At 40.3% G+C, this 13,297-nt stretch overlaps 1 protein-coding gene across 2 annotated transcripts in view; it reads right to left on the bottom strand.

Annotated features, from left to right (window-relative positions):
- ETF1 (eukaryotic translation termination factor 1) overlaps positions 1–13,297 on the bottom strand; it is a 43,059-nt gene that overhangs the window by 7,021 nt on the left and 22,741 nt on the right. For both annotated transcript variants that reach the window (XM_006169909.2, XM_014584777.2), the window contains exons 2-5: positions 7,119–7,294; positions 6,216–6,355; positions 1,150–1,288; positions 620–810 (exon numbers count right to left, since the gene is read on the bottom strand). In XM_006169909.2, coding sequence (XP_006169971.1) covers positions 620–810; positions 1,150–1,288; positions 6,216–6,355; positions 7,119–7,281 — 633 coding nt within the window. In that variant the 5' untranslated portion in view covers positions 7,282–7,294. The remainder of the gene's footprint in view (positions 1–619; positions 811–1,149; positions 1,289–6,215; positions 6,356–7,118; positions 7,295–13,297) is intronic.

Consider the following 13,297-nt stretch of genomic DNA (forward strand, 5'->3'; position numbering starts at 1 on the left):
GCTGCTGGCAAGGAAAAAGGGGAGCCACTGGCTCCTGCCAAATAAGCTAACCTCCTTGAATACAAGGAGGTTCTTTGGGGGCTGGCAGGTGGCGTGGTGATTAAAGGCACTGGACTCCCACGTGGCCAACCATGGTTCGAATCCTGGGCCTGGCGGCATTCTCTCTGGTCAAATTAAATAAATAAATAAATAAATAAATAAATAAATAAATAAAGTTAAATAAAAAATAATTCTTAAAAAAACAAACCTTTTTTTTTTTTTTTTAAATAAAAAGAGGGTTTCTTTGGTGAACCTTCTACCATCATACTACCTCCTTCCTAGAAGAATACCATCCACCCAGGGGGATGATTCCTTGCTTTCTGTCTTTCTCAGTCTTTTTGGTGAGCGCACATGCCCTATAGCAAAAACCTCTCAAAAACAAACAAACAAAAAACCCCCCAAAACACAGACACACAAAAAACAAAAACAACCAAAACTGAATCTGCCACCATTAAACGCAGAGCTAGGTTGATTCAGGGAATATACCACTGTAAATTTTAAAAGATATGCATGCTCCAGTGTTCATACGGGATTTTCTCCCACTTAAGAGACTTACATGATGGGAGCACCCCTCACTTACCTGATCAAACATATCAGATTGACTTAGTTCCGTTTTAAAGTCAGCTGATCCAGCTAAAACGAGACCAGCCACATTCACTTTGTCCCCGGAAATAAACAGCTGCACAGCAGTCTCCGCTACTTTCCGAACATAGTTATGTCGCTTTTCCATTCTTAAACGAGCAAAACGCAAGGCTGACTGACCTCCTCTACCTTCAATACAAAAGTGATGAGGTGAAAAGGCAGTTAAGGAGCACAAGATGGCTTGTAAATGAAAAGTAATAAAATGATCAATCATGCCACTATCCAAGAAAATGACAGAAAACTTGATATCTCCTTAACTAAATAAATTGTTCAATGTAAAATTACTTGTTTTCAGAGTGGCTATTAGTTCTGATGTTAAGAAAAGAGCCGCAAGCCTCAATGATTTACACATTATTCCAGAATGATTCTCCCCCTCCCCTGGATTTACTGCTCCCCTTCCCCCAAAATATTTGTTTTCCTTAATTGCTACACATGAAGTAAATGGGTCACGTTCTCTTCCTTTATTACCATGTTTCTTTGGAAGATCCACAGTGAATTTGTGAAGGACTTCTCTTGTGTTTCCTTGGAGTGTGCCAAAAAGAGCACCACTACCATCTATTACAATGAAGCCAAACTTGCTATCATCTGAAAGTAGTGCTGTAAGAGCCTGAAAAACAAGTACATGAGAAACCCCAAAGTTTTGCTAAGGTCAAGACAAAATTCAAATGACATATACAAAGCACGCCCCACCCCACCTCCCCACCCCTCGCTTGAGAGAGATTTCTGCCATAGGGTGCATGCACTTGCCAAGGACATGAGAGAGACAGAGGGTGAGAAATCACTCCTCAGGAGGGATGGCCATGCTGCAACTCCTTTTCCTCCATTCTCCTCTCAGGACCTTGGGCAGGCATACACATACACCTGGTGTGAGTTTTAAGCTACCAGGTCAAGGACTCGAACCGTGGTCAACCATATGGGAGTCCAGTGATGTAACCATTATGCCATATGCTGGTCCCTGTGAAGCCCTTTTACCCCATTTACAAATAGTACCGTGGAAAAACCATTTTTACTGAACAATGTATATACTTCAGCTCTAAATACGTAACTTTATGGACAAATTAGAATCCTGTGCAGAGATAATCAATGTATCTATGTGAAGCTCTTAACATATCTAGCCTGAGCACATGAATTCAAAACCAATACAGGTGTTTATACACTCATGGTTACGGCAGCATTTTTTTCTTTTTTTGAGAGGTTTTTGCTGTAGGGCGTGTGCCCTTGCCAGAAAGACAGAGTGAGACAGAAAGCAAGAAATCACCCCTAGTGGGGGATGGCCACATCACAATCCCTTCTCTATTCTTTTCTTGGGATCTTGGGCATGCACATGTGCTAGGTGGTTAAAGCCACCAGGTTCAGGCCCAAACCCACGTTTGACTACATGGGAGTCCAATGATGTAGCCATTATTCTACCTGTTGGTCCCTACAGTAGCATTATTAGAATAGCTAAAATATGTAAGTAATCCAAGAGTCTACACCAAGAGATGAACAAATAAGCAAAATGTAGTATATCCTGAAAATGTATTATTGCTCAGCCTTACAAAGGAAGGAAGGGGTCAGCAGGTGGTTAAGGGTGCTGAACTCCCACATGGCTGGGCGTGGCTTGAATACTGGACTTGAAGGCTTGCTTTTTCACTTTCCCTTTCTCTCTCACTCTCTGGTCAAATTGAAAAATAATAATAGTAGATGAATAAATAATACTTAAAAAAAGGGAGGGGGGAATTCTGTACTATGCTACAACATAGGTGAACCTTGGTGAGATTATTCTTTTTTTTTAAAAAAGAATTATTTAATTTTGTTATTATTATTATTAATTTGACCAGAGAGACAGAGAGAGAGAAAAAGGGAAAGTGAGAAAGCAAGCCTCCAGGTACAGGACACGAACCATGGTTGACCGTGTGAAAGTCTAGCATTTTATTTATTTATTTTTAAATTATTTATTTAATTTTATTCATTCATTTATTTTAATTTGACCAGAGAGAGACACAGAGAGAGAGAGAGAGAGTGTTGAAGTGAGAAAGCAAGCCACCAGGTCTGGGACTCGAACCATAGTCAGCCATGTGGGAGTATCCTGCGCCTTAACCACCACGCCACCTGCTAATCCCTATGGAAGTGTAGCATTTTAACCACTGTGCTGCCTGCTGGCCCCTTGCTGACATTATTTTAAGCAAAATAAGTCAGTCATAAAAAGACAAGTATGTGGGGCTGGCAGGTGGTATAGTGGCCAGGGGCACTGGACTCCCACATGGCTGACTATGGTTTTATTCCTGGACCTGGCAGCTTATTTTCTCGCTTTCTCTCTCTCTCTGCCCCTCTCTGGTCAAATTAAAATAAATCAACAAATACAGTAAGTAAAATAAATATTCTTTAAATACATACATAAAATTAATTAAAAATAATTCTTTAAAATAAAAAAACAGGGACTGGGACCAGCAGTTAGCGTAATGCCTATATCGCTGGACTCCCACGTAGTCAACCATGATTTGAGTCCCAGACCTGGTGGCTTAAACTCATGCTGGGCACGTGTGTGTGCATGCCCAAGATCCCGAGAGGAGAATGGATTGCGGCATGGCCATACCCCATGGGGGGTGATTTCTCGATTTCTGTCTGTCTTTCAGGCGAGCGCACACACCCTATAGCAAAAACCTCTCAAAAACAAAAACAAAAACAAACAAAAAAAAACAGGGACCAGTAGATGACATAATGGTTATACTGTTGGACTCATATGTAATTAATTTGAGTCCTGGACCCAGTGGCTTATAACTCACACTGGGTGCGTGCAAGTGTGTGTGTGTGTGTGTGTGTGTGTGTGTGTGTGCGCGCGCGCGCGCCCCCAAGATCCCCAGAGAATGGGAGAGAAGAGATTATGGCATGGTGATTCCCCCATAGAGGGGTGAGTTCTTTCAATCTCTCTGGTGAGTACATGTGCCCTATAGCAAACTTTTCTTAAAAAAAAAAAAGGTAAAGAATTAATTAGAGGGCTGGTTCTGTAGCCTAGTGACTACATCCCACTGAGGTACTTTATTCCTCTCTTCTCTCTCTCTCTCTCTCTCACTGGTGAGTACATGTGCCCCCTGGAAATTATAAAAGTGACTAGAAAGCGTATTAATCAACTAAGAATCCATCTTTAATAAAATCACACCTGATAATTAGCATTAAGACAAGAATATTATGTATGTTAAAAATGGCTCTGACTTCAAATGGCATGCATCATGTTTACATTGCTGGACTTCCGCAAGGTTGACTACGGTTCGAGTCCTGGACTGAGTGGCTTAAAACTGATGCTGGGCATGTGTACACATGTGCCCGGAATCCTGAGAGGAGAATGGAGCAGAAGGGATTGGAACATGGCCATCTCCTACAAGAGATGTCTTTCTTTTGGTTTCTCTCCGTCTTTCCGGTGAGTGCGCACACCCTATAGCAAAATCCCCTTCCCCCCTAAAAAAAAAAGGCCTTGACTGTGCCAGTCAGTGGTGTGGAGGTTAAAGTGACTGGATCCCATATGGTCAACATGGTGAAGCATTTGAGAGCCAGAAAATCACTCCAGGCACATGTATGTGCATGCCCATCCCCCGCCAGGGGAGTTTCTCTCTTTCTTTCTCTCTCGGGTGAGCACACGTGCCGTATGACAAAAAATTAAGATAATTTAAAAAGCCTTGACTCAGCTGCAGTTTTACAGGTAGCAGAGCTCCACTGTGTATTGCTGGAGCCACACAGAAGGCCCATGTTAGGCTGCCCGACCAATCTAAACATAGCAGGGCCAGCAGTGTGTGCATTTACACTTGTAATCCTCGCTAATTTAGAGGCTGGGGTGGAGAATGGTGGAATGGCAAAATCATGTTGGAAAATAGCTACCTCTTTCTCTCATTAGACAAAAAGAATGAAAGAAAAAAAACATGTATCCTAAAAAAGATGTAATATGGTAATATCCTTGATTTGTCAAAACAAATTAAAAAAACATGTGTAACAGAAAAAATATTGAGGTTTTCAACAAGTCTGCTTATGAAACATAACCCTTATAAGACTGTAATTACTCTGATTAAACAGGACATGAACTGTATGCATCATTCATTTCTTTTTTTAAAAAAATAATTTAACTTTATTTACTTATTTTTTCTTTAACTTTATTTACTTATTTTAATGTGACCAGAGAAGACCACCGTGAAAGAAACAGAGAGAGAAAGCAAGCCACCAGGTCCAGGACTCAAACTGTGGTCGGACACACGGGGGTCCAATGCTCTTAACCACCATACCATGTGCCAACGCTGTATCATTCATTTCTTGTGACTCACATCAGTTAAAGCCAAAATATACAAAGCTGGTTAAGTGTAAGTAAGCTAAAACCAGTCAACATGGGTACCAAGTACTGTATAAATCAAGACCCAAAATTTGCTTTTATCAAACCAGACATACAGGTAAGTAGGACAGAATAGGTAAGAGTCTCCTCAAAGAAGCTCTGCTAGATGGAGACTGTGGTAACTAAGAGAAAACAGTCAACCAAGATCCAACTGGAATTGGACTTCCTGTCAAGTTTGCAAAAATTATCCATTGTAAACTGTGTCGACAAATGTCAGTTTTAATTCCACTGTAGAGGTTTTTCCCTGGGTCGATGAAAGGCAAGAGACTGAACTACGAGCCAGCTGTGAATTCCTGATTGTTCTACTGTTGACTGATTTAGGTCACTCTAATGAGGCTTCCTTTCCAACATTAAAGTTCATTTATGGTAGACCTGTCACTCAAAAGTTTCATGGGGATGGGGAAAAGAAAAGGCTCTTATAGTCCTGATACTAAAACATTTTATAATTAGTGAACTGAAATGAAAGTTAAGGGTGCAAAAAATATAGTCAAGTATTACCTGTACATAGGAAGAGATTTATGAAGATTAAGTATCCAATTTTTTTTTTGCCTCTAATTAGTTCTCTTAACCCATTTTAGCACTTTCCTCAAACATACTATAAGAGTAGTATCACATAAATGTAAGTTTACTGTGTGAAATAGCTAGCTGTGTAAAACAGTATGTAACAGTTTGAAAAAGTCTGGCAACTCCTCAAAGTGAAACAGTTACCATACGACTTATCAATTCCAAGATAGATAGATACCCAAGAGAAATGAAGACACCTGGCTGTTATCAAAGCCTGTACATGAATGTTCATAGCAGCCTTATTCATAATAGCTAAACAGTAGAAGCAACCTAAATATTCATCATGTGATGATGAAATATGTAAAATGAGGCATATCCACACAATTTATTATTTGAGAATAGAAAGAGAAGAGATGAAGCACAGATATAGGCTACCAAATGGATGAATCTTGAAAACGGTGAAGTGAAAGAATCCAGTCATAGAAGGCCACAACTTGTATGATTCTATTATATAAAATGCTAGTGTAAGCAAATCTATAGACAGAAAAGGGATTAGTGGTTGCCTAGAGCTGAGAGAGGTGGGCGGAGGTGGGAGGGGAATAGTATGGGAAGTGACTGCTAATGGGTACAGGCTTCTTTCTGGAGTGATGAAAATGTCTGTGCTCAAATTTCTTACCTCTGTATGGAATTTGTTGTCACACAAATACAATGATGTATTAATTGGTTTGAAAGGTTCAAAATCAATGTTGACTTTCTTCTCCTTTCCTTCTTCTGTTACAATTGTTCCACAGTAAACAACCAGACCATTTGGAGGTACTGCAAAGGATACAATTTCTTTACTTTAGTTCACAGCTAATTTTTCTCAGTTAATAAAAAATAGTCTCATGGTTTATTGTCCTTACCCCTTTAAATCATAATTTAGATAAAGTATCCTTAAATCTGTCAAGCAGTCTTCTCTAATTTTAAAACTCCCTGAGATGTCTCAGTATGATTTATTCCTTTTATGTACAGTAAAGACTGGCCAGCAGGTGGCATGGTGGTTAAGGGTGCTGGTTCAAGTCCTGGACCTGGTGGTTTGCTTTCTCACTTTCTCTTTCTCTCTTACGCTGTTCCTCTCTGGTCAAATTAAAAATAAGTAAACAAATAAATAAAGTAAAATAGAAATAATTCTTTAAAAAATGTGCAGTAAACACTACTTAACTTTCAATAAATTAAAGAAAAACAAAACCAACATAAAAGTTAACCACTGGGGGCTGGCAAGTGGCATGGTGGTTAAAGGCACTGAATTCCCACATGGCTGACCACAGTTCAAGCCCTGGACCTGGCGGCTTGCTCTCTCGCTTTCTGTTTCTCTCTGGTCAAATTAAAAACAACAACAACAAATGCAATTAAATAAATAAATAACTCTTAAAAAGTTAATCACCAAGGCCAAAGAGATACTGATGATAGTTAGCTGAAGGAAACACTAGTGAACAAAAGCACCACGGCAGTATCAAAGTGGAAAATATAACCAAGACCAAAAACAAACAAATAAATAAATGAATATAGCAGAGAAAGCAAATGATAAGTTTCAGATTACCTTTGTTATAAAGTTTGAGTCTTTGTTGTACAGATGTAATGGCTCCCAGGACTGAAAGGCGGTTTACTCGTGACTTAATGTTAGATGCAGTTCCGAATTCATCCGCCAACATTTTCGCAACTCGTGAAATCTGGTCTTTGGGAGGAATGATCAATGATATCATGCTGGTGCCATTGCTGTGGAAGAAAGAATAACTCATTAAAAATTCAAACACAGGGGTCAGTGGGTGGCATGGTGGTTAAGGGCACTGGGTGGACTCCCACATGGCTGACTGTGGTTCAAATACTGGACCTGGCAACTTTGCTTTCTCACTCCCCCCACTCTGTCCCTCTCTGGTCAAATTAAAATAAACAAAAAGTTAATAAAATAATTTTTCTTTTTTAAAAAAGTTCAAATACCACATAAACAGTTTATTTTTTAAAAAAGATTTTGGGACCAGCAGTTGGTGTAATGGCTATGTCACTGGACTTCTATGTGGTTGACCACAGTTCAAGTCCTGGACCTGGTGGCTTAAACTCACTTGTGCATGTGTGCCCAAGAAGGGAGGGAGGGAGGGAGGGAGACAGACAGACAAAGAGAGAGAAGGAAAGTAAGAAAGCAAGCCGCCAGTTCTGGGACTCAAACTGTAGTCGGCCATGAGGGAGTCCAGCACACTTAACCACCATGCCACCTGCCAGCCCCCTAAACAGTTTAAATTCACATTTATCTTTTTAAAAATGAGATAGCTCAGATGCTTCTCAAGTTATACAAACAGGCCACTCTCACAGTGACCAAGAAAGGGATTACACTAGTCTTGTTCTAAAGTATATCCAGAGTTAGAAATGGTATTCAGAATATAGTGGGTGCTCAATTATTTGAATAAGTAAAGAGTGAGATTAGCTAGGTAAGGAAGGCACTTTAAGGGATGCTTGAGAACCACCTCATTCCTCAAAGAAGAGAGAAGCTATAGTAAGTGGGTGCTAACTGGCTGGAATTTGCAGTGAGGTTTGTAGTGTACAGGCTTGGAATCTGGTATCTTTTCAGTGGGAAAGGTCATGCCAGGATGATGTAACAAGTCTTTTAAAACTTTAAGATGAACTACCACTTAATATCACCCTTTTCTTCAGATTCCAGGCTCACAAGAATGTATAACCAAATTCAGCACCTTAAGTACCTTTTTATAATAGGAAGAGAGTTTCGGAATTCACACATCCAAGTTTATGAAATTTCTCTTTCTGTAAATAGCAATGTATTCATTTAAAGAAATATTTAATTTCATTTATTATTTTAAATTTGCTATAGGGAATATGTGCTTATCAGGGACAGAGATCAGAAGAGGGATGGAGAGTGGGGAGTAAGGGTGAGAAAGCAAGCTGCCAGGTCCAGGACTTGAATTGTGGGTCAGCCACATGGGAGTCCAGGACCTTTACTACCATGAGACCTACTGGCCCCAATGACAATGTATTTTTTTTTTAAAGAGAGATTTTTTTGCTGTAGGGCATGTGCACTCACCGGAGAGACAGAGAAAAAGAAAGCGAGAAATCACCCCCCAGAGAGGATGGTCATACGCACACACGCACTTGCCCAGTGTGAGTTTCAAGTTGCCAGGTCCAGGATACGAATTGCAGTCGACCACGTTGGAGTGCAGTGATGCAACCACCACATCATCTGCTGGTCCCTGACAATGTATTTTATGTATCAATTACATTTCAGTTTTTCTTTTCTTTCTTTTTTTTTTTTTAATTTATTTTGGAGAGGTTTTTGCTATAGGGCGCATTCGCTAGCCCAGATAGACAGAGAGACAGAAAGCGAGAAATCACTCCCCGGCGGGATGGCCACACCGCAATCCCTTCTCCATTCTCCTCTCAGGATCTTGGGCACGCACATACACGTGCCCGGTGTTGAGTTTTAAGCCACCGGGTCCAGGACGCAAATCGCAGTCGACTACATGGGAGTACAGCGACATTAGCCATTACGCTAACTGCTGGTCCCAATTACATTTCAGTTTGTTAAAAAAGGAGCTAGTACCAGGAATCTCATCAACCCTTGGTACCCTAAAAATTCAAGTTTCTAGAACCAAAAACAAGATCAAATTGTGAAAGATACTACCAACCCCTTTCTTGATGCCAGCAATATATTTTTTTGCTTTAAATAAATGAGATAATTCACATTTACCTTAAAAAAAAAGTTTATTTATTTCTTCCATGAGAAATAAGAAATGGCCAGACAGGCAATCCCCTAAGGGTATGAACACCACAATCCACCCCTAGTCTCAGCCAGCCTGGATCTCAAGCACTTGTGCATATCTTGCCTACTCAGGGAGGGTCCAGGACATGAAACTGAGACCATCCCTATGTGGGTCCAGTTGCATACCGCTGTGCCACTGCCTGGCTCACCAACATCTTTTTTTTTTTTTCATTATTTAATTTTATTTATTCATTCATTTTATTTTTTAATTTGACCAGGAAGAGAGAGAGAGAGAATGAGAAAGGGAAAGTGAGAAGAAAGTAAGCCACCAGGTCTGGGACTTGAACCGTGGTTGACCATGTGGGAGTCCAGCGCCCTTATACACCATGCTACCTGCCAGCCCCTCACCAACATCTTTTTAACTACACCTTCCCAAGACCCTTGTCATCATTACCAGCTAAGAAATAACTTGTTTCTGGGGCCAGCAGGTGGCATGGTGGTTAAGGGTGCTGAACTCATTCATGGCTGACTGTGGTCTGAGTCCCATACCTGTCGGCTTGCTCTCTCTCACATGTAAAATCAAAAAAAAAGGAAAGAAAAAAAAAAAAGAAGTAACTCATTTCAACATTCCTAGTTCTATCTCAAACAAACATGGAACTGTAAGTATCAAAATATTTCAACCTAACTGGTCCTGTACACAATAGTTAAGAGAGTCACATCCTACATGGCTGACATTAGCTCAAACCCTGGCCCTGGCAGCTTGAAAAACATGTCAAATGCATGTGCTTGCATGCCCAAAATCCTGATGGGAAGGAGGAATGGAGGAAAAAGGAATGAAGCATGGCAGTACCCCACTGTGTTTTTTTTTCTCTGTTGAGTACATGTGTTCTCTGACAATAAAACAGAAATAAAACATGTAACTCATCACTAATCACTAGGGAAAGGCAATGAGATACCATTTTGCAGGGATTAGGATAGCTACTATTAAAACAAAACAAAACGTGTTGGTAAGGACGTGGAGAAATTGTAACCCTGTGCATTGTTAGTGGGGATGTAAAATGGTACACTTGTTATAGACAACAACATAGCGGTGGTCTCTAAAATAAGCAAAAAAGGAAAGAGAAAAGGAAAAAGATGAAAGAAATGCATATGATCCTATAATTCCAGTTTCAGGAATATACCCAAAAGTGCAAAAGGAGGGACTAAAACAAAAGACTTGCATTTCAATGCTTAGAGCAGAATTATTCACAGTAGCCAAAAGGAGTAAACAATCCAAATGTCCATTAACAGATGAGTGAACAAAAATGTGGGCATGCACATGCATTTGCACACAATAAAGTATTATTTAGCCTTAAAAGAAAAATTCGGATGTCACGACACCAAAAAACCCCGAACATACCACACTAAGAAAATTAAGTCAGACAAAAACAAAACAAAACAAAAAAAAACATTTATGAATAATTCCACCTCATATAAAGAAATTATTCTATTCATATAAAGTAGAATGGTGGTGCCAGTGACTTGAAGGTAGATCAAATAAGGAGTTCTAATGGGCACAGAGTTTTAGTTTTACAAAGTGAAAAGAATTCTGGGGACGGTTATAGTAAGAAAATTGAAACATTATAAATGAAAAACAAAATCACACCAACCACTTAGCTCATTTATTTAATTAATTTATTTTGTATTTTTTTTAAGAATTATTTTTTATTTAACTTTATTTACTATTATTTTCCAGTTTAATCAGAGAGAGCGAGAAAGAAAGCAAGCAAGCCATCAGGTTCGGGACTCGAACCACAGTTGGCCATGTGGGAGTCCAGTGCTCTTAACTACCACACCACCAGTTGACCCCCTTATTTTGTATTTTTAAGAGAAAAATTTGTTTTAGTGCGCATATGCTTGCCGGATAGACAGAGTGAGACAGAAAGACACACACACACCTCCCAGGGTGAACGGCCACACTGTAATCCCTTCTCCTCCATTCTCCTCTCAGGATTTTGGGCACACACATATGCACCCAGTGTGACATTTAAGCCACTAGGTCTGAGACTCAAACTATGGTCGACTATGTGGTAACCATTACGCACCAGTTGGTTCCTACTCAGCACATTTATTAAAAAACACACAGGGCCAGCAGATGGCGTAGTGGCTATATGGCTGGACTCCTACATGGAAAACCATTCGAGTCCTGGACCTGGTAGCTTGAAAATCATGCCAGGCATGGGACCAGCACATAGTGTAATGGTTAAGTCACTGGACTCCCACATAGTGCTCAAACTGCGGTTTGAGTCCCAGACCTGGAGGCTTAAAAACTCACAATGGGGGATTAGCAGGTGGCATGGTGGTTAAGGGCGCTGAACTCTCACATGGCCATCCGTGGTCGGGGTCCTACATCTGGCGGCTTCCTTCCTCTCTCTTTCTGTCCCTCTCTGGTCAAATTAAAATAAAGAGTAGCATGGAATAATTTCTAAAGATAAAAAAATAAACAAAACCCCAACAACTAGTGATGGGCATGTGTTTGTGCATGCCCAAAATCACGAGAGAAGGGACTGTTGCATGGCCATCCCCTTGGGGAGAGATTTATTGCTTTCTGTCTCTCTGGTGAGTGCACATGCTCTATAGCAAAAATCTTGTTTAAAAATTATTTTATATTCAATTTTTGCCATATTTCTAAAGAATTATTTTATTTATTTATTTTTTAAAAGAACAATTGAATTAAATTTGACCAGAGAGGGACACAAAAAAAGAGAGAAAGTAAGTCATCAGGCTTGGGACTCAAACTGTGGCTGGCACTCTGGGAGTCCAGGACTTCTTTATCACCAAGCCTCTTTATTTTTCAATTTAACCAGAAAAGGACAGAGAAAGACAGCAAGAAAGAGAGCAAGAAAGCAAGCAAGAAAGCAAGTTGCCAGGTTTGGGACTCAAACTGCAGTTGGTAAAGTGAGATCTAGTGCCCTTAACTACCTCACCACCTATGGATCCTGCCAAAATCTCTCTTAAAAGAAAAACAAAACCAAAAACAAAATCATGGCAGGCACATGTCTATGAATGCCCAAGACCCCAGGAGAATGGAGAAAAGGGGTTGTGGCATGACTGCTAACAGCTGGTCCCCCTCTCTGGTCAAATTTTAAAAAATAATAATAAATAAAATAAAATTAAAAATATATATATAGGGACCAGCAGTCGGCATAATGGCTATGTTGCTGGATTCTCATGTAGTCGACAGTGGTTCGAGTCCCAGACCCGGTGGTTTAAATTCATGCTGGGCGCTTCTGCGTGTGTGCCCAAGATCCCAAGAGGAGACAGGAGGAGTAGGGATTGCAGCGTGGCCACACCCATAGGGGGTGATTTCCCACTTTCTGTCAAGCACACATGCCCTATAGCAAAAACATCCCCCCCCCCTCAATTATTTTTATGTGTGCATGTGTGTATAAATAAATAAATAAATCTCTTGGTCTCTTAACGTGACAGCTTACTCTAGAAAAGCTAAAGCAAATCCTTTTGGGAAAATGCTAATTTGTATTTCATTGAATTTTAAATTGTTAATTTTATTATGTGTATAAAAATCTAAGTTCCAGGGAATCAGCAGTTAGTGTAATGGCTATGTCACTGGACTCCCACGTAGTTGACCACGGTTCGCGTCCCAGACCCGGTGGCTTAAAACTCACACCGGGTGCGTGTGCGTGCATACCCAAGATCCCAAGAGGAGAATGGAGGAGAAGGGATTGTGGCGTGACCATCCCCCCTGGGGGGTGATTTCTCGCTTTCTGTCTCTATGTCTCTCTCTGTCTGGCGAGCGCACGCACCCTATAGCGAAAAAACCTCTCAAAAAAAAACAACAAACAAACAAAAAAAACCAAAAACCTAAGTTCCCAATGTTTTTTTAACCGAAAAAAAATATATATATATATTTTTGGAGAGGTTTTTGCTACAGGGCGCACGCGCTCACCAGAGACAGAGGGACAGAAAGCGAGAAATCAACTCCCAGGGGGGATGGCCACACCACAATCTCTTCT

The sequence above is a fragment of the Tupaia chinensis genome, unplaced genomic scaffold, assembly GCF_000334495.1.
Source record: "Tupaia chinensis unplaced genomic scaffold, TupChi_1.0 Scaffold147608_1, whole genome shotgun sequence".
NCBI lineage: Eukaryota > Metazoa > Chordata > Mammalia > Scandentia > Tupaiidae > Tupaia > Tupaia belangeri.